Source organism: Macaca fascicularis, chromosome 11 (assembly GCF_037993035.2).
Source record: "Macaca fascicularis isolate 582-1 chromosome 11, T2T-MFA8v1.1".
Lineage (NCBI taxonomy): Eukaryota > Metazoa > Chordata > Mammalia > Primates > Cercopithecidae > Macaca > Macaca fascicularis.
The window spans coordinates 98,001,397-98,023,965 of record NC_088385.1 but is presented as its reverse complement, the minus strand read 5'-3'; the positions used below and the strand labels follow the sequence as shown (position 1 = coordinate 98,023,965).

The following is a 22,569-nucleotide window of genomic DNA, read 5'->3' as shown; positions in this document are numbered from 1 at the left end:
CATTGAAGAGGATCAGTAAATTTTGGAAGTAGAGAGAAAAAAAGAAGATCCCAGAGGCTAATGTTGTCAAGGCCAATAAATCACTATTCGGCAGTCGTCTTTTGGCAGGGTGTTTTTTTATCATGCTAACGACTGCAAAAACTTATGAGAGTTAACACATTTAAAGAGTTTGATCCCTTGGAAAAGAGTTCTTCTTTTGCCTCATGTTATTATGGAGCTGATTTATCCAGAGTCCTTTGTACTGGTTCTGTGGTCATCAACAATCTTTTGACTATAATTAGCTTCCCAAGTGGGACTACCTACAGAGAATGTGGTGGCACTAAGAGGATGAAGGTTAGCCTTCAGGTTTAATGTGGTCTTTGAACTTGTTTAAGATAATTTTGCCCCAAGAGATAAAGTCAGGTTTCTAAGTTTGTAAAATTTGCAAGAATTTGCCAGTGATAGCGGACAGTAATAAAAAATTAACATGTAACGATTATCCCTTTCAAAGGCAGTTGGTGGTTAGCTGGTCCTCTCTGGGATATCCTCTGTAAATACACACTTTTTTTCTTATACGAAATGTCTATATCACAGTTACCCTGTGATAATATATGCATCATTATTATCATCATTGTCATTATGTATAAATAGTAGTTTTATTCAAAAAAGTTCTACAAATTAAAAGGCATGGATTTATGCCTCAATAAAGGCTGTGTTAGAAGAAACAATTTGCTTTGTGTTGCACTGAGAAAGATTGAAACTGAATAAAAAATACTAAATTACTCCATCAGAAATAAAGAGCTAGAGTTTTGAAGGTTCCAAATATCTTGGTTTTCAGTCCAACTTCTTTGTTTTCAATTACTGTGACTGACTTGCTCCCCTCCTCCCATCCTCATGAGATTACTGATTTCAGCCTACATTAAATTGTCTAAATTGTCTTTCTGGCATCCTTACATAGGGAACTAGGGCAATAAGGGGGAAGGGAATATGAACTGACTTTGCTGTTAGATAATGTGTCTAAAGTGTTTGCCAAAGTTCCCTACCAATATTATTTGGAGACATTTAATTAGAACTAGATGACACATTTAAAAAACTTATTAAGTTTCTGGAGACTAAGGAGACGATGGTGAATGGAGTCTTGAATAAACTGAGATGAAGCTGAAGTAGAAACTCTTTCTGGTGACTAAAAATGGAATATTGCCATTTTCTGACAATAAGAAAAGGAAATAAGAAGAGAAGTATGTGAGCAAAGAAAAAAATACTAAAGTCCCCAAAGAGACAAAGACTAGAGGGTATGATTAAATGAAACTTTAAAATCAGCTCTTGTTTCTTTGGCATGGAATTTTTCACTTAAACATTGCAATGTGTACGAATAAGCATTATCTTTTAGAGATATGAATCTGTGAAAACTAACTATACATTGGGATAGATTTTTTAAAAAAGCATGTGCATGTTCTAAACTTGATATCCTAGCAAGTCAATACCAAATATAATGATTTTATGATATTTGGTGTAATAAAAAGGCCATTAACTATTTTGATATTTGACTTGCAAATATTCATCCATTACATAACTTTATTAATTTTGACTTCAGTTAGTAAAATACTGAGATTTAACAATAAATAAATGGAAATAATGGTGAATTTACACAAATTTGGTGATATTATATTTCAGTAAGTGCTACAACAAATAAGATCTAAGAACAGTTGTTTATAAAAAAGAAATCAGAGGATAAAGAGACAAAAATATGCTTTTATTTCTTCTAATGTCAATGATATGTACTAGATAAATAAACCTATAATTAGTCATCCCTTAAAATTGACAAGTATGAAAACTTCTATTTAACATTGATATAGGGGGTTTGTAAACTACAATCAGTGTTTGTTATAATTTTTCTTACTTTTATGAGAAGTAAGTATTGTGTCAGACTGAAACTTTAACCTATGTCTACATGATGGGTGAGACAATTCCATGTATTCACCTGTTTCATTTTCCTTCTGGGCATTCAGATAAAACACATTGTTTACTTTTTCTGATTCTATGTTGGCTCATGTGGCTAGTTCTCTTCCCTTAATTTGTCAATGGAGAGACAATACCTGTGGACCTTGAAGTCTGAAGCTGAAAATGGTGAAGTCCTAGCAAGAAAGAAATTTGGATCTCTGAGTAATTACATAGAGGAATGTCATAAACTTGTTTACCTGCATTAGAGAGTCATATCAGCAAGATAGAATATTTTATTGTGCTAAACCACTGGGATTTTGGACTAGTTTGTTACAGCTACTAATGTAACTTGCCATAATATAGACATTTTCAACTTTTGCTTTATTATGCATTTCCCAGTTGTACAACGGGAGAAATTTTTAGCATTTTTATAGATGATTTAAGCAGAAATATACGTGGCTGAGTATACAATTTATGCTAGTTATATTCATAATTGCAGAATATTTCATCTGGCCCATGATGAGGTCCAATTAAACCTTTCTTTTCCATGTCGGATATAATCTCTTTAGTGGACTGAATTGTTTGTTTTCAACAAATTCAATATTTCCCTCCTCCAAACAGTGCTGACCATAATAACAAACCATTCTTCTCTGAACCCAGTTTTTCTAGGCTGCCTCCTTAGCTTACTTTCTTTTCTTTAGCTATATCATCATCACTAATCAGCTAGAGTCGAGAATAAAGAAGCTGCTCCTAATGGCTTCAGAAGAATCATTTCCTCTTGTTGGGCATTTTTAATATCACTTTTCTATGATGAGAAAAACTGAAAGTAACTTTAATTGCTTGGCATGGGGACCTTAATGTGACTATCTCTGGCCTTAGGTGTATCTACACTAAAATATGCCTTGTTTTTCCTATTTTAATAGGAACAATGGTATCCTCATAAATATCAATGAATCAATAAGGATCTCAGTGTATACATGTTTTTACTTTCTTCAGGGATTTCCTGGACTCTCTTTATTTACCATTTGCACATACAGGCAAAGGAAAGATTAATAAAACATTATCCTTCCCTGACTAAATTGGGGTTTTCAGTCAAAATTGTAAGGAGTATGATTGAGATAAAGAGGCTATAGAAAAAGAAAAGAGAAACCTAGGTGTGAAGACTGGTTAACTGATCACTTAAGAGTTAATATGTACTCAGGTAAGGCTATTACACTGTACACATCTAGGAAGCACCATTCACATAGAACACCACATAGATAGTGCTTCTCAGAGTTGTGCAATGGAGTGGTTCTACCACTAGATGTATAATTTTTCCATCTTTCCTTCAAATATAGAGCATATATAGCTAAAATTCTTGGCTCAGCAATAGATTCAAAGCTAGTTTCATCTAAAGAAGTTGGAGCACATCTTCTTTAGTTTCCTTTCATATGTTAACACATATAATGAATGTCTGTAGGCAGACATGGAGATATCTGAGCCATAACTACTTATTTTCATACTTGCTCTCGCTATGAGATAAATAAGAAAGACACATGAAATGTGGCTTAACAATCAAAGGCAGGTTTATTTTAGAGAAATAAACCTGAGAGGGGCTTCTGACCAATTTTGGTCAGGAGTATTCTCGCTCACAGACTAAGAGTATATATTGGTTTTAGGGTGACGGGGCCCATCGCAATCTTGGAATGTTTCTGCGTAGGGGAAAAGTTTATGATGGGGTTGGAATGTCTCTGGGTGGAGGGGAGGTTATCTTGGGGCTGACATCTTTCTGGCTGGAGGGGAGGTTATCTCGGGGCTAGCTTGTCTGTGGTCAGGGAGGGGTTTGGAATGTTTCTGGCTGGAGATGTTATTTGTGGTTTATGGGTATGCTGACCTTCGCCATTAGGTTGATGCCCTTTGAATTTAGGCAGTTTTTGATCAAGGTAAATTTTAAAATGGCAGTGCTTGTCCAAGGTGGTGATAATCCTGCTCTGTCACTCTCATGCAACTTTAACCATGTTATATTTTCTTACTCTTATACACAAAACGATCATTTAATGTATCAAAAATTGCCATGATTTACCTGTACTGATTCAACTGTATTTTTCAGAAGGCCTAATAATTGCTAGGCATACTGGAGTAGCAGCTGGGAGTATAATGGGGAAAAAAAAAGAAATATGTAGAATTTATCCTCACGGGGAGAGATAGATTAATCAAATACCCACAGATACAATATAAAAATCTGTATCAGCTAGTTTTTGCTGTGTAACAATCAATTCCAAATTTTGGTAACTTAAAACAACAATTTATTTAGCTTACAATTCTGTAGTTCAGATATATGGTCTCTGATGTGCTGCTGGTTCACACTGGGTTGACTCACACTGGGTATATGCTAGGTTGGTACACTGCTGGCTGGACTAGCTTGGCCTCAGTTGAAGTGGCTTTCCTCTCCACCATGTGCTCTCTCATCTTCCAACAGGCTGGCCCAAGCTTGTTTATATGGTTATTAAACAGGGTTCATAGAGGACAAATGAAAGTTTGCAATGTTTCTGGACAACTATCCTCAAAATTAACATGAAATCAGCATATTCTGTTGACTAAACCAAATTAGGGGGCCATTCTAAATTCAATAATCAAAGATAAGGAATTAGGCTCTAAATTGTGATTACAGGAACTGGAAAGTCATATTGCAAAGGGGCATGGATCCAAGGAAGGGAGTAACTGCAACAATTTAAAGAATTGGACACAAATGCAATAGTTGATGTGCCAACAAGAAGTACACAATGCTCTGGGAACAACCAAACATACTTGTCTAAGTCAAGTAGATCACAAAAAATTTTCCTGAGGAAGTGACCCTTGTTCTAAATATGAAGAATACATAAACAGTTGATTAGAAAAGCTGGAGAGAGAAGGGATTTCCAGGCAGAAGACCTAGTGCACACAAATGTTCTTTAGGAGAAGGAACATTGAGAGCATAAGAAATTAAAGGTGGCCAGTGTAGCTTAATCAGATAGCAGAAGAGCTCAACTGGTGAGATGGAAGATGATAACACTTAGAAGGGTGAAACTGTCCTATAAGTCAAAAGATTTTCAATTTATTCTAATAATGATAACAACCACTTCTGGGTCACTTACTATATACCTGTCATTATTCTAAATGTTTTATATATATTAGATTTTAATCCTAAAATCATCTGTACTATTTATCCCAGGGTTTTGCAAATAAAAAAAACTGAGGGACACGGTATTGGGAACAGTCCCCCAAATCTGACCATAAACTGGCCCCAAAACTGGCCAGAAACAAAATCCCTGCAGCACTGTGACATGTTTGTGATGGCCATGATGCCTACGCTGAAGGTTGTGTGTTTACTGGAATGAGGGCAAGAAACACCTGACCCACTGAGGGTGGAAAACCATTTAAAGATATTCCTAAACCACAAACAATGGCATGAGCAATTTGTGCCTTAAGTACATGTTCCTGCTGCAGATAACTAACCAGAGCTCATCCCTTTGTTTTGGCCCATCCCTGTGTTTCCTATAAGGAATACTTTCAGTTAATCTATAATCTATAGAAATAATGCTTGTCACTGGCTTGCTGTCAATAAATATGTTGGTAAATCTCTGTTTGAGGCTGTCAGCTCTGAAGGTTGTGAGTTCCCTGATTTCCCATTCCACATTCCATATTTCTGTGTGTGTGTCTTTAATTCCTCTAGCGCTGCTGGGTTAGGGTCTCCATGACTGAGCTCAGCACAAGGTCTCAGCACAAGGAGGTAAAGTAACTTGTCCAAGTCTCACAATCAGGCTAGATTCAAACTCACCTAGTCCAAATCCTTCTTTTTAACCAATTTGTAATAGTGTTTCTGCAAGGCCATTATTCTTGTGGTTATTATGAACAAAGTTTTAAAAAAAATTGAAGAATTTTAAACAACTTTCATCTTGTTAAGAGTTCATTTTCCACTAATCATCAAAACATGTAAATCAAAACCACAATGAGATATCACCTCATATCTCTTAGTGTGTCCAGAGTTAGTTCCTTCCAGTGGGTTCTTGGTCTTGCTGACTTCTAAAATGAAGCCACAGACCTTTGCAGTGATTGTTACAGCTCTCAAAGGTGGCATGGGTCCAAAGAGTGAGCAACAGCAAGGTTTATTGTGAAGAGCCAAAGAACAAAGCTTCCACAGGTGGAAGGGGACCCGAGTGGGCTGCCGTTCCTGGTTGGGGGTGGCCAGCTTTAATTCCTTTATTTGTCCCCACTCACGTCCTGCTGATTGGTCCGTTTTACAGAGTGCTGATTGGACCGTTTTACTGAGTGCTGATTGGTCCACTTTACAGAGCACTGATTGGTCCATTTTACAAACCTCTAGCTAGCCACAGAGCACTGATTGGTGCATTTTTACAGAGAACTGATTGGTGCATTTTACAATCCTCTTATAAGACAAAAAAGTTCTCCAAGTCCCCACTCAACCCAGGAAGTCTAGCTGGCTTCACCTCTCAATCCCCACTCTAAACAGGATACCCCAACTGCTGTTGGAAATTGGGCAATGACCACTGTAGCTACTTCCTGCTGGAAAGGGGCAAAGAAGGGGCCCTGCAGTGGCAGTGTGCTCAAGAGGGGAATTCTCTAGACCAGCCAAAGGGTTGGTCCAGGGGTTCTCAGTAGAAATTGTTAGTTGAGCTCATTTGGGGTTCCATTTGTAAGACTATCTGTAGCATGATGGCGTTGATCCTGGAGGAAACAAATTTGACAAAGATGTTAAAAACACAGGGCCTGGAGGCAAGTAATAGCAACATGGCTGTTATGGGACCTAGAAAGGGGAGAAGCAATGTTGCCCAACTCCAGAGGTTGGTATAAGAGTTTGAAAGGCATTGTCTGATTTCAGAAGTATTTTCCTGTAAACACTGGGTGACATCTCATACTATCCCTGACTGGTTAGTGTAAAAGCGAGAGTCTTCTCAAGAAGGTACAAAGTCCTCCTTTCTCAGCAGTGAGGAGGTCTAGGCCTCAGCAGTTCTGGAGAGTCACTGCTGCCAAAGAGTCTATTTGGGATTGTAGAGTAAGGATAGATTTTGTTATTTCTTGCAAACTGTATGAGAAATCCGTTGAGAGTGTGTGATAGTAGGATAATATGTTTCACTGCTAACTTCTAGTAAACTTTACTTCTGTTGAAAACCTTGTAAGTTTGGGATTTCAATTATTCTTTACTATTAATAAGACCTCATTCAGTCCATATTAACTGAGAATTGGTATAGATGGCTCCTTCCTGATTCTGTAAGTACATTAAGGTTTGGCTGAGTGCAAACAGTTCACATGTTTGAGCAGACCAATTATTAGGCAATTTTCCTAACTCTTTTTCTGCAAGAGTTTCCTTATCACTTACTGAATACCCATTGTGTCTTTTCCCCTTAATTGCCTGGGAGGAACCATTTATTGTCCTATCCTGAAGGGAGTTCCTCCTAGATCTGGTCAGACTTTTGTATGGTAATTAATTAAGATTTAGATCCCCTGTTAGGAAACCTGCTGGGTTAAGGACTTTTGATAGGAAAACTACAGGTTGTCAGTGGCCTCAGTGCTTTCGGGCTACGCCGTTGTTTACACTGACAACAAGGTGGTGTTGGAGTGTTATAGGATCATGGAGAAGACCTATAATTATCAATTATAGATTTTAAATTTACCCTGACTTTTAAAGGAATAGGGTACACTGTTTTTTCTTTACTATTTCTCTCTTTCTCTTTCTTTCTCTTTGACTTTCTGCTTCTTTCTCTCTCTTTGACTCCTTCTTTGTCTCTGTCTCTTGCTCTCTCTCTTTCCTTCTCTTTGGCTTTCTGTCCCTGTCTCTTCCCCTCTCTCTTTGACTTTCTGTCTTTCACCCCCATCCCCCTTCTCTCTTTGACTTTCTGTCTTTCTTCTCTACTGGTCTTTCCCCACCTCTGCCAGCCACTTACGCTGCTGTTCTTCCCTATCCTTCCTCCTTTTGATGGCTTCGGCATCCTCTTTGGGTTTTTGCACTGTGTGAAATAACTCCATGATTTCCTTGTGGTATTTAATGTGGGTTCCCCCAGAGGTTAGGAACTCCCTTTGTTTCCACATTGCAGCATGGGCATGTAGGTTTAGATAAGCATACTTGCTATCTGTATACACATTTATTCTTTTTCCCTTTCCCAGTTCTAAGGCTTGGGTAAGTGCCACTAGTTCTTCTAAGTGGGCACTGGTCCCTGGGGAAAGAGGCTTACTTTCAACTGTTACATCACTAACTATGGCATAACCTGCCCTTAGTATCCCATTAATGAACAAATGAACTTTGAAGTCCACAAATGAACTTCCATCGGTATATAGGTTAAGGTCAGGATTAGCTGAGGGGAATTCTAAGAGATCCTCTAGGGCAGTGTAAGTCTCGACTATAATTTGTTTGATAATGGCAGTCATGATGGATTGGTTCCCCATCCTCTGGGAGAAAAGTGGCAGGGTTGGGGGCTGCACACATGCATATCTGAAGCACTGGTCCCTCAAGGAGTAGCACCTCATATCTCAGCAGGCAGTTGTCTGATAGCCATAAACTTCCTTTGGCACCTAGTATGCCATTTGCATCATGAGTAGTACAGACACTGAGATCATTTCCTTGTATTATTTTGATAGCCTCTGATACTAAGGCGGCCACCACCACAAACACCCATAAACAGTGAGGCCAGCCTTTGGCTACTACATCAATTTCCTTACTTAGGTATGCCACTGGTTGTGGGGTTGTCCCATGAGTCTGAGTAAGGACTCCAAGAGCTATTCCTTATCTCTCTGTGAAGTATAAAGAGAAGTTTGGTCCTGTGGGAAGGTTGAAGGCTGGAGCTTGCACTAGAGCCTGCTTTAAGGTTTTGAAGGCTGTTTCTGCCTCTGGTTCCCATTCTACTAGATGAGTATTTGCCCTCTGGGTCTCCTTGATTAGAGTACAGAAGGGCCTGGCTATCTCGCTGTATCCAGGGATTCACAGTCGGCAAAAGTTGGTGATTCCAAGGAACCTCCACAACCGTGTTAACATCTTAGGGCAAGGATAAGCCAGTATAAGCTGTATTAATTCCTTGCTGAGGGTCCTGGTTCCTCTGGCTAAGTTTAGGCCAAGATATTTGCCTTGTTGTAGGCAGAGTAGGGCTTTCAATTTAGATGCCTTGTACCTTTGATTACCTAGACAGTTTAAGAGATCTAGAGTAGCCTGCTGGCATGAGACTTCCAAACTGGTAGCCAAAAGTAAATCATCCACATGCTGAAGGACCAGAGTGCTTGGACTTGAGAAGTGGCCTAGATCTTGGGCCAGTGCCTGACCAAACAGGTGACGGCTATCCCTAAACCCTTGGGGCAAGACCATCCATGTAAGTTGGGATGTGTGGTCTGTGGGATCCTCAAAGGCAAAGAGAAACTGGGAGTCAGATGGCATGGGAATGCAGAAGAAGGCATCCTTGAGGTCCAGAACAGTGAACCATTATGCTTCCTCTGGTATTTGAGAGCAGAGTATAGGGGTTGGGTACAACTGGATATAGAGGAATTACTGGCTCATTGATGAGTCTAAAATCTTTCACTAGTCTACATTGACCATTTGGTTTTTGTACTCCTAGGATTGGGGTTTTGCAGGGACTGCTGCATTTTCTTACTAAGCCTTGAGCTTTTAAATGTCTAACAATATCCTGTAATCCTTTATGAGCTTCAGGCCTTAAGGATATTGCCTTTGATAAGAAAAGTGGTGGGGTCTTTTAGCCTGATTTGGACTGGGCAGGCATTTTTTGCCCTTCTGAATTGTCCTTCCAAAGACTAGACTTCAGGGTTGATTCCCTCTTCAAGCAGGGGACAACAAATGGGTAACTTGTTCCCCATATTCATATAGATAATAGCTTCAGCTTTGGCTAATATATCCCTCCCTAATAAGGGTGTGGGACTTTCAGGCATAACAAGAAAGTCATGTGAAAAGAATAAAGTCTCCCAATTACAACTGAGGAGGTGGGAGAAATACCTGGTTACAGGCTGTCCCAGGATTCCTCAGATGGTAATGGACCTTGAGGACAGCTGTCCGGGACAGGAGATTAACACTGAGAAAGCCACACCAGTGTCCAGGAGGAAGTCATTTTCCTGGCATTCAATGGTTAAACTTGCCGGGGGCTTGGTGAGTGTGATGACATGAGCTGGTGCTTCCCTCAGGGACCCTCAGTCCTGTTGTTGGATCATCTGGTTAGGGTCTTCTGGCCCAGAGAACCTTTGTCCTCTGGGGCAATGCGTCTTCCAGTGATTGCCTCGGCATAATGGACATGGGTGAGGGGGCAGCTTGTTTCTCATTGGACAATGTTTTTTAAAGTGTCCTTGCAAATGACACAGATAACAAATCCTACCTGGTTATTGGCCTGCTCCATTTTCTGTCCTCTGAACCACCAAGGTTTGTTTGTCTGAGGGCCATGACTAAGGCTGTGACCTTTCTCTGATCTTGCTTTTCCTTTTCAGCCTGTTCCTCTTGGTCCCTATTATAGAACTCCAAGGTTGCCAGGTTTAATAATGCCTCCAGATCTTGTTCAGGGTCCAGGGCTCACTTTTGGAGCTTTCTCCTGATATCTGTGGCTGATTGGGTAATAAACTTTTAGGATCTTTTAGGATCAATTGACCCTTGAGGAAGTCAGATGACAGGGAAGTATATTTTCTTAAGGCCTCGCATAGTCGCTTGAGGAAGGCAGAAGCATTTTCTTACTTTCCTTGAGTTAAGGTGAACATCATTGAATAATTGATGAGCTTTTTCCTAATTCTCCTTAGTCCTTCTGTAACACAGGTCAGCAGATGTTTACGACTCCAGTCCCCATGATCTGAGTCGAGGTCCCAGTGGGTATCCATACTGGGGACGGCTTGTTGACCAGTAGGAAATTTGTCCCTTTCCAGGTATCTCCAAACTCTCAGGCTGCAGCCAAAGCCACATTCTTTTCAATAAAGGTCAGGGTTTGATCTAACAATAGCATGATATCTCTCCAAGTGAAGTTGAAGGTTTGCCCTAGACTCTGTAGGACATCTATATACCTATGAGGATCATCTGAAAACGTATCCAGGTCTACTTTGATCTCCTTTAAATCAGAGAGGGAGAAGGGGACATGTACCTGGGTTGGGCCAAATTCCCCTCCCCCTACAGCTTGAAGGGGACGTAACTGATAGCCCGGGTTTTTTTTTGTGGTCTCTTGGAGATTTCTTTGCTTGTTTCCTTCTGGTCGTGGGAGATTAGAGGAGGCTTATCATTAATAGGAACAGGAGCTGTAGGAAGGTTAGAATATGGGGGTAAGCTGAGAGGTCCTCCTGTGAGATGTAAATTGCAAGCTTTGCATAGTTGCATATTCTCCTTCAATGAAAATAAAGATTGAATATAAGGTATTTCACTCCATTTGCCTTACGTCTTACAGAAAAGGTCAAGCTGCAGGATAGTATTAAAATTTATACTTCCCTCAGGTGGCCATTTTTCCCCATCAGAGAGAGAATATTGGGGCCAGGTCATAGTGCAGAAAAAAATGAGCCGCCTCCTTTTCAGAGTTTGTGGGTCAAATTGGTCTCAATAGCTTAGGATGCATTTTAAGGGTGAGCCTGTTGATGCCTGAATGTTTTCCATTTGAAAGACAAAACTGCCTACAGTTTTGCTTTGTTTGTCCCCCGCACCCTGGCTGCCCAAGAACCTACAACAGTCCCTGGACCCTGCTGATCAGAATAGTCATGCTCACCGACACAGCAGCAGAAACACTACTTTTCCTCTTAGACCACAAAGAGGATCAAAGAAGGCCGGATTTAGTGGTCCTTACCAATGCATTCTCAAAAACCTGTTAGAGTCCTAAGCGTTTTCCTGTTAGTATTGGGACCTTACCCCTGTCCTATGAAGATGTTATGCCCCAAAAATGAAGTGGAGGGCCATAACCTGAGGGAGGGAAGGGATCTCCAGGGTTGGAAGAGTGATGCCTTTTATCCTCACTTCTCATCATATGAATAGGAAGGATATCATTTCTGGGGCTCTCCATATCTTAGCTTCAGGAACAGCTTTTGTTAGGTCTGCTTGTCTGAAGAGGGATCCTAAAATTCTAGATAGTAACCCCCACAATGGGGCTTTGGGCAAAAATTTTGTCTTTCTGATTAGTGAGTCTGGGTGCCTAAAGAAAGGAACAGAGTCCCGAAATTTATACTAGAAATCATTCTTATAGGAAAAACTAGAAAAGCACCAGAGACAGGGAGTGGTTTTTAGAAGCAGGACTAGAATCAGAGAAGAGAGGTTGGAGGAAGTTTGTCTGACAGGCATTAGGACCCAGGAGCCAAGGGTCAGGATAGATAGGATAGATGGGTGAGTCTTGCTTGGGGGACATGACTTTGAGAGTTCCACTCATGACTGCAGGGTCAACCAACGTTTTTATTTTATTTTTTAAATTATACTTTATGTTCTAGGGTACATGTGCACAACGTGCAGGTTCGTTACATATGTATACACGTGTCATGTTGGTGTGCTGCACCCATTAACTCATCATTTACATTAGGTATATCTCCTAATGCTATCCTACCCCTTCCCCCCACCTCCCAACAGGCCCCGGTGTGTGATGTTCCCTTTCCTGTGTCCAAGTGTTCTCATTGTTCAGTTCCCACCTAAGAGTGAGAACATGCGGTGTTTGGTTTTCTGTTCTTGCAATAGTTTGCTGAGAATGATGGTTTCCAGCTGCATCCGTGTCCCTACAAAGGACATGGCTGCATAGTATTCCATGATGTATATGTGCCACATTTTCTTAATCCAGTCTGTCATTGAACATTTGGGTTGGTTCCAAGTCTTTGCTATTGTGAATAGTGCCGCAATAAACATATGTGTGCATGTGTGTTTATAGCAGCATGATTTATAATCCTTTGGGTATATACCCAGTAGTGGGATGGCTGGGTCAAATGGTATTTCTAGTTCTAGATCCTTGAGGAATCGCTGCACTGTCTTCCACAATGGTTGAACTAGTTTGCAGTCCCACCAACAGTGTAAAAGTGTTCCTCTTTCTCCACATCCTCTCCAGCACCTGTTGTTTCCTTACTTTTTAATGATCACCATTCTAACTGGTGTGAGATGGTATCTCATTGTGGTTTTGATTTGCATTTCTCTGATGACTAGTGATGATGAGCACTTTTTCATGTGTCTGTTGGCTGCATAAATGTCTTCTTTTGAGAAGTATCTGTTCATATCCTTTGTCCACTTTTTGATGGGGTTGTTTGTTTTTTTCTTGTAAATTTGTTTGAGTTATTTGTATGTTCTGGATATTAGCCCTTTGTCAGACGAGTAGATGGCAAAAACAATTTTCTCATTCTGTAGGCTGCCTGTTCACTCTGATGGTAGTTTCTTTTGCTGTGCAGAAGCTCTTTAGTTTAATTAGATCCCGTTTGTCTAGTTTGGCTTTTGTTGCCATTGCTTTTGGTGTTTTAGACATGAAGTCCTTGCCCATGCCTATGTCCTGAATGGTATTACTTAGGTTTTCTTCTAGGGTTTTTATGGTTTTAGGTCTAACATTTAAGTCTCTAATCCATCTTGAATTTATTTTTGTATAAGGTGTAAGGAAGGGATCCAGTTTCAGCTTTCTACTTATGGCTAGTCAGTTTTCTTAGCAACATTTATTAAATAGGGAATCCTTTCCCCATTTCTTGTTTTTGTCAGGTTTGTCAAAGATCAGATGTTTGTAGATGTGTGGTATTATTTCTGAGGGCTCTGTTCTGTTCCATTGGTCTATATCTCTGTTTTGGTACCAGTAGCATGCTGTTTTGGTTACTGTAGCCTTGTAGTATAGTTTGAAGTCAAGTAGCATGATGCCTCTAGCTTTATTCTTTTGGTTTAGGACTGTCTTGGCAATGTGGGCTCTTTTTTGATTCCATATAAACTTCAAAGTATTTTTTTTTCCAATTCTGTGAAGAAAGTCATTGGTAGCTTAACGGGGATGGCATTGAATCTATAAATTACCTTGGGCAGTATGACCATTTTCACAATATTGATTCTTCCTATCCACAAGCATGGAATGTTCTTCCATTTGTTTGTATCCTCTTTTATTTCATTGAGCAGTGGTTTGTAGTTCTCCTTGAAAAGGTCCTTCACATCCCTTGTAAGTTGGATTCCTAGGTATTTTATTCTCTTTGAAGCAAGTGTGAATGGGAGTCCATGCATGATTTGGCTCTCTGTTTGTCTGTTATTGGTGCATAAGAATGCTAGTGATTTTTGCACATTGATTTTGTATCCTGAGACTTTGCTGAAGTTGCTTATTAGCTTAAGGAGATTTTGGGCTGAGACAATGGGGTTTTCTAAATAGTCAATCATGTCATCTGCAAACCAAGACAATTTGAATTCCTATTTTCCTAATTGAATACCATTTCTTTCTTTCTCTTGCCTGATTCCCTAGCCAGAACTTCCAACACTACGTTGAATAGGAGTGGTGTGAGAGGGCATCCCTGTCTTGTGCCAGTTTTCAAGGTGAATGTTTCCAGTTTTGGCCCATTCAGTATGATATTGGCTGTGGGTTTGTCATAAATAGCTCTTATTATTTTGAGATACATTCCATCAATACTGAATTTATTGAGAGTTTTTAGCATGAAGGGCTGTTGCATTTTGTCAAAGGCCTTTTCTCCATCTATTGAGATAATCACGTGGTTTTTGTCTTTGGTTCTGTTTATATGCTGGATTATGTTTATTGATTTGCATATGTTGAACCAGCCTTGCATCCCAGGGATGAAGCCCACTTGATCATGGTGGATAAGCTTTTTGACGTGCTGCTGGATTCAGTTTGCCAGTATTTTATTGAATATTTTTGCATTGATGTTCGTCAGGGATATTGGTATAAAATTCTATTTTTGTTGTTGTTGTTGTTGTTGTTGTTGTTGTTGTGTCTTTGCCAGGCTTTAGTATCAGAATGATGTTTTTGTCGGGACACCGGAGTTGAATGGCTTTCCTCTCTGTCAACCATCAGCTCAGTCTGGAAGTACACGAAAACCAGAAGCTGGTTCCAGGCAAACAAATGCTCCCAAGTCTGAAGAGTCAGGGCTTGTCAGAGAGCCCTTTCACAGAAAGCCTGACACCCATGTCTTTAGTCTGGCAGTCATGCTAGTTGCTTTTGACTGGCTGACAGGTGCCTGGTGTTTAGCCCCCAAATTCTAAGGAAAAATAGGACAGAATAGCAAGTGAAAGGGGTCCAGTGGTACTCCCTGCTTGACGATATTAGAACTGTTAGCAGTTAGAACTGTAGATAACTTATCTCATGGTAGCCTTTGCTTAGGGAGTATATTATGTGTCCGTGAAACAGTACATCTATTCCAGAGATGAAAAATGCGTACCTCACATTGACTACATGGCTACTAAAAGATAAAATGTGTTGGTGAGTTTGTGGAAAAAAGGGAACTCTTGCATACTGTTGTTGGAAACGTAAATCAGTACAACCACTATGAAAAACAGTGTGAAGATTCCTTAAAAAATTACAAATAGAACTACCATAAGATCCAGCAAGCCCACTACTGGGTATATATTCAAAATAAATGTATCAGTATGTTAAAGATATATCTGTATTCCCATGTTTATTGCAGCACTATTCACAAAGACCAAGACAAGGAATAAACCTCAGTATCCCTCAATGGATGGAAAGATAAATACAATGTGGTTTATACACACAATGGAATTTTATTCAGACATGAAAAGAATGAACTCCTGTCACTTGAAATAGCATGGATGAACTTGGAGAATACTATGTTAGGTGAAATAAGCAAGGCATAGAAAGATAAATACCATATGATCTCAGTGTATGTGGAATCTAAAATAGTTAATTCCCTAGGATAGAGTGGAATGGTGGTTACCAGAGGCTTAGGTAGTTAGGGAAAAGAAGGAAATGGGGAAAGGTTGGTTGGAAGATACATAATTACGGTTAAAGAGGAGGGAAAAGAAAAGTCCAGAATAGGCAAATATGGAAACAGATTAGGCAAAAGTACAACCACAGAAAGTTGGTAAGTGATTGCCTGGGGCCGGGAGGTTGGAGGGGGGAAGGAGAGAGTATGAGAAGAGAGAAGTTGGAAATGGCTGTTAATAGTTGCAGAGTTTTTTTTTCTGGGTGATGAAAATGCCATAAAATTGATTGGGTGATAGTTGCATAACTGTTACTAAAAAAAATTAGACTATATACTTTAAATGGATGAACTGTATAATATATGAATTGTATCTCCATAAAGTTGTTTTTAAAAGAGTCCATTCTTAGTACATCTACACTAGAGGACAACCTAACTTTATACAAGTAGTCTATTGCTGTATTCCAGCTAAGAGAGGATAGTAATTTAGATAATGGTGATGATGGCAGATAGGGAACAAAAGTAATGATATTGATAGATGTTTAGAAAACAGTATTGACAAATCAAGTGAACAGTTGGATCATAACTTAAGCATAATGTTTGACATAGACATTTTAGATAAAGATTGGCAAACCTTCCACCATTTACAAATTCACACATTCACCTGGCGATTCTTTTATTCATTCATAAAGGTAGGAATCAAATCTAGTTTATTTGAATTCCTTAACAGCATTTTTTCCAGAACATATATATTACATTATCACTGATTTCCTTATTAGAAACTTAGCTGTAGATTAACTAAAATTAAAAAAATTAAAATACAAAAAATACAAAAAAACCCCCACAATATTGAATGGCAGCGAATGGTTTATGATCCCCATAAACAGGTATAATTTATATGTTCAACAAGAAATCTGCACTAAAAGGACTCAGTGGATAATGAAGCAATCAGGAAGATGTATGATTGCTGTTTCTGAACACACCAGTTTTTCATATTTTTACCCTGAAATTAAGACAAAAAAGTAGGCTTAGTGGCAGCAATATAATTATATAGATCATTTAGATGCACTTTTTGCTAAGGGGCAAATGAATTTCATCAAAATTATTGTTAACCAAATCTTATTGTCACTTAAAATGGTTCTGAATGTTTTTATAGAGATAATCTTCTGTTGACAACAATGGTGATTATTAGAAAATGAAAGCTTTTAATCTTTTGTCATATTTTTAATAATAACACAAATATTGCTAGTAAAAGTCTCAGTTCAATCTGAAACAATAAATGTAATTGGATTATTTTCTATGGAGAGTCTTTATTTCTCCAGGGAGCAGAAACTTAGCCTGAGACACTCCAGGGTCACTTCAACCGCTTTTACCCTGAGATTGGGTTGAGGTGATACATTGCTTACATGGAGTCACGGCTGTGCAGGGTGCAGAGACTGGGACAGGCCTAAGGACTTCTTCTCTTGGTAGTTATCTCTTCATACTGACATCTGCTGATATCTCACTCAGCCTAGGTCACTGTGAACTATCCATTTGTCATCTCTGGAATAGATGTACTGTTTTGTGGATGCAGAATGTACTCCCTAAGCAAAAGCTACCATAATATAAGTTATCTATGTTGGAACCGAACTGTCGATTCCCTCCTGGGCAGGGGTCGCCGCGAAGGATCACCGACACGAGATTCACAGCAGAGAGTTATTTATTACTAGCGCGCTAGGGTCCCAAGCTCTAAGTTGGCCCTGGGACCCCGACTGCTTGTTACAGGCTGTTTATATAGGCAAACACAAGTTCAAACACAGCTTAGGGCGCGAAATTCAAACAAAGCTTTAGGCGCGTGGTAATTGGGTCTGTCTATGGCCTGAGCAAGGTGTCTTGTTCTAATTGGTTAGAGCAGGACCTTATGAGGTTTTTTTCCTGGAGTTGTTGATTCCGGGAACTTCGAGGCAGGGTGGGACCCCCGGAATTGGCAGGGTGGGACCCCATGAGGTTGTTTCCCGGAATTGGCAGGGTGGGACCCTATCAGGGTGAGACCCTATCGAGGCAGGGTGGGACCCTATCCAGAGCCACCTGGTGTTAATTTTTTTTTAAGTTCTTTTTTTATGATGCCTAGTTTCTAAGTTTTATGCGGCCTAGTTTCATCTACAGTTCTAAGACCAGGTACACAAGAAAATAGAAATAGATAACTTACTGCAAACTGTCAACTCAAAGATGTACCCTGCTGGTACTATGTTAAGAAGACACACAAGTGCAGTGCCTTTGACAGAAATCGAAGTCATATGTAGTAATGACCATTTGTATTATATTTTTAAACTTTAGGGAAATATAATGAACAGATTAAAAAGTTAAAACAGGGCTGGGCACGGTGGCTCAAGCCTGTAATCCCAGCACTTTGGGAGGCCGAGACGGGTGGATCACGAGGTCAGGAGATCTAGACCAACCTGGTGAACATGGTGAAACCCCGTCTCTACTAAAAAATACCAAAAACTAGCCAGGCGAGGTGGCGGTGCCTGTAGTCCCAGCTACTCGGGAGGCTGAGGCAGGAGAATGGCGTGAACCCGGGAGGCGGAGCTTGCAGTGAGCTGAGATCCGGCCACTGCAACTCCAGCCCGGGGGGACAGAGCGAGACTCCGTCTCAAAAAAAAAAAAAAAAAAAAAAAAAAAAAAAAAAAAACCTTAAAGCAATTCAAGTAAAACAAGAGGCCAAAGAAAAACAAATAGAGGAAAACACTGAAAGAATTTATGAGTATTTGTAGAAGAGGCTCAATTATGTTTGCATTCAAGTGTTACCAATTGTAGCTTGAAAAAAAGGGCAGGGATTTTTTTCTGGTCATTTGTGTTTATGTTCAAATTTAGTTTTCTGCAACAGAAGCATACAAGCCTGCCACACGGAAGGCCCGGTGGTCTTGTTTCCCTGGACTCATTTTTTTTTTTTTTTGTATGCATTGCCTCACAACTTCATATCACAGTATGAAGATTGTTGAAGAGGGGGAAAAGATGCCTAAATCACTTCTACTTAATAGTGAAAATAAATGTGTCTACAAAACAAAAGTCTCTCCAGCCACAGTACTTTGAGGTTCTGCAATTTTGCTGATGTGAAAAGGCATTCCTTTTTTTGGTTTTCAAAGTTGTATTGCATTTATGTTTTATTAGCAAGGAAGCATGAACAAAACAATTTTTGATAAACGCAAAATGCTGTTTTGCCTCATTATATTGGATGACAAGTGAGATCTTACAGCTTCACATCAAATCAGTGGAAAAACAATTATCTGTAAAAAGTATGTGCAAACATTTTTCTTACAAAGCTAAGATTCAAGGCAACGTGTCTGGAATTTGTTTCTCCCTTTAGGCTGTCTCCATTCCATGAAACATCTGTCTCAATTTCCGCTCTTCCTGGAGCCTCCTTTTGGTCTCTCTACAAATCCATTCCCTCTGAATCTGCCTCATTCTGACCTACAGATGGAAACCGTATGTCTTTCTGTTTAAGAAAATGTGCCCCATCTTCTCAGCTGGAGTTTTCTGGCCAAGCTTTATTGTATCTTCATGTATTGCTCCTAATGTATCAAAGACAGTATAATCTGTTTTTGTTTTGATTTCATGCTTTAAATAATTTAAAGTAAGTATTAGCACATTCACTGATTCGTCTCAGAAAATCTCTAAACGTAGAGCTGTGAATGAGAGATATTTTGGACAAGCAAAGTTTGAAAAAATTATACTTCAATAAGTACTTGCTGATTGCCTATTATGCTTACAGCCTAGAGGTACACAGATGAAAGAGATGACACACTTTACCATCCAGCAGGCTTGGATATGCAGAAAACAAATGGAACCAATGTAATACAGCACAGAAAAAGCTGAAAGAGAGAGACTAAGGAAGCACTGAAGGATGCACAATTCAGAAATATAAACTGATAAAATAAAGTTTAGTGTTTCTTCAAAAGAATAATTTTCATTTGTGATTTGCAATGCATTTAAATATATTAAAAATGATATCAAATCATAAGTGTATCTTTAAAATTTTTTGGTTATTCAAACATCTAGAAAATATTTGGTCTGAAAATACACCTGTGTTATAGATGAAAGGAATAGTTTGCACATCATTTGTTATTAAGTAATACAGAAATAATTTATGTGTTTCCTTACTTCTTTAATGAAAGCAAATAAAGGGTGGAAAAAACCAAAAGGCCATATTGGTGTGGTGAAGGGAAAATCTGGGATTTCTGGGGATACCACAAGGACACTGGGCCACAAAGGGTGGGTCCTGGAAGTCGCCATCCCAATTGCCTGGGGCAAATTTTCAACCCAAGATTACAAGGCCATCAGAGAAGTAGATATTTACTAAGTACCACAAAGAAATATACATTCAGACAAAGGAAGAAATCTGAAAGGAAGGTTTCTCCTAAATACAAACAGTATTCTTAAAAGCAATGACTCCATTACTGACAATGTACAAGTTAGATAAGAGCAAAACAGGTATAATCTAAAATACAATATACAAAAAATAATCTTTGAATAATTTTGTAATTTTATAACTGCCTCTTCCTGTCAAAGCTCTCAAAAAAGTCCATTTTAAGATACCTAGATATCATTGGAATATTTGTTATTTTAATAATATTGAAAACACATAAGAAATGGCATATCATCATCAAATCATAGTTTTTATGTCACTATATATTTTATTTTAGTATAAAGGATACTTTTCAGTAAAACGCCATTAGAGAAAGTATAAGTCACTGGTAAGGAACAGAATATTTGAACCTCGGAAATCAAGGATTGAAAGGACAGGATAATATATATCAATTTCTGCTCAGTTATTACCTTCAAGGGGAGTAGAATGAGGGCTGAATGGTGATGGGGACTTTTCCATTTTACTCTGTACACTTCTGAATTAATGTGAAGCTTTCACAACATTGATACACTCTTGTAATGCTACTTATTATTGGAAAACAATAAATGAGCTTTTTTAAAGAAACTATGAAATGAACAAACATATAAAATGTTAAAGAACAAGAAGACCAAAAAAAAAAAAAAAAAAAAAAAAAGGAAGAATTGAAAACAACTTCTAAGATTTGAGAAACAAAACTAATTAAAAACAACAACAGTTACTAGAACCATGTGTGTTCCTCCAAGCAAGCAGGATGGTCACATTGTTGAACTTTAGAACATGAGTGTCCTCTTGTGGCAAAGATGGGTACATTTTAAATTTGTGTCACTGCCACACAGAGTGACTGAGAAGTTTGCCTGAAGAAATTCTCTCTCTTTTATTTTTTTTCAGATTGAAATAGCCACAGTGATGCCCTCAGGGAACCGAGAGCTCCTCACTCCACCCCCACAGCCTGAGGAGGCCCAGGAAGAGGAAGAGGAGGAAGAATCCACTCCCAGGCTGATTGATGGCTCTTCCCCGCAGGAGCCTGAATTCACAGGGGTTCTGGGGCCACACACAAATGAAGGTCAGATACATCAAAGCAGAATTACAACTGAGTCCACATTAACTGCAAAGCTTCAACTCTATAGAGAAACCACATGACATGACCCAAGAAAAAAAGTTTTGGAATAGGCCAGGTTTGAAGTAGATTTATACATAGATTTTACATTCAAATATAAAGCAGTTTTAATAATTCAGCTTTGGTCTCGCTAAAATGATCAAATAACCAAAGATTTGGGATGAAAATATTGTACATCATTACTCGAAACCTGTGTAGTGGAATGTATTTGTAGAACAGAGAGTATTTGATAAGCAGGAAAAAATCTTTGCCTCTGAGATCAGGCCACAGCATTTCAAGGGGATAAGAGATGATGAGGATGAAGATGATGGTAATAGTAATAATATTTTGCACTAATTGAGCATATACTATCTGTGGCCCCTATGCTCAGCACTTCACATTATCTCATTGGATTATTAAAACCTCCCTGTGAGAGTGTTAATATTACTCTTTTCATTATCATGGAAACAACTATAATTCAAAGGGGATAGTAACTTGCCAGATATCACAAAGCTGTTACATAGTGGGTTTGAAGCCAGCCTGTTCAGATTCTTGGCTGTTTATTTATTTAAAAACAGGCTTCTTCTCACTCACTCCTAAGAAGCAACAGAGAGAGGAAATTTGTTGCACAACATCAGACACTATGTTGCCTGGCCTGCAGAAGAAACCAGGGCCTTTTAGTTAATGAGAAGGAATTCTTGGTGCTACATGTGATTCTATTATATGTCTATATTTCTTGCTTGAATGTGTCACTATCAACCTTGGGGGTACTCAAGAAGACTCAGACTGGAATACTTTTATATATACAGAGAATGGCATAGTTAGGGAGTGTAGAAAAAAAGTAAGGAGAGTTCCCACTGCAAGAGTCAAGTGAGTATAGTGTCTCTGTATTCCAAGTTCTGTAGACACAAAACTTTAAGTAACCACTGTTTTCATGAATATTTCTGCCTAGCACAGGAAGATAGACATACAAACAAATTTAGAGGCAATACTGTATGTATTAATCCATGTTCACACTGCTGATAAAGACATATCCAAGACTGGGTAATTTACAGAGAAAAAAGGGTTTGATGGATTCCCAATTCCACGTGGCTGGGGAGGACCCAAAATCATGGTGAAAGGCAAAAGGCACATCTTACATGGCAGCAGGAAAGACAGAAAGAGAGCCAAGTGAAAGGTGAAACGCCTTATAAAACCATCAGATCTCGTGAGACTTACTCACTACCACGAGAACAGTATGAAGGAAGCTGCCCCCATGATTCAGTTATCTCCCACCAGGTCCCTCCCACAACATGTGGGAATTATGGGAGCTACAATTCAAGATGAGATTTGGGTGGGGACACAGCCAAACTGTATCACTGTATTACAA

At 39.1% G+C, this 22,569-nt stretch overlaps 1 protein-coding gene across 1 annotated transcript in view; it reads left to right on the top strand.

Annotated features, from left to right (window-relative positions):
* EPYC (epiphycan) overlaps positions 1-22,569 on the top strand; it is a 49,892-nt gene that overhangs the window by 14,351 nt on the left and 12,972 nt on the right. Inside the window, exon 3 of the mRNA XM_015431903.4 lies at positions 20,993-21,167. Within this exon, the coding sequence (XP_015287389.2) occupies positions 20,993-21,167 (175 nt within the window). The remainder of the gene's footprint in view (positions 1-20,992; positions 21,168-22,569) is intronic.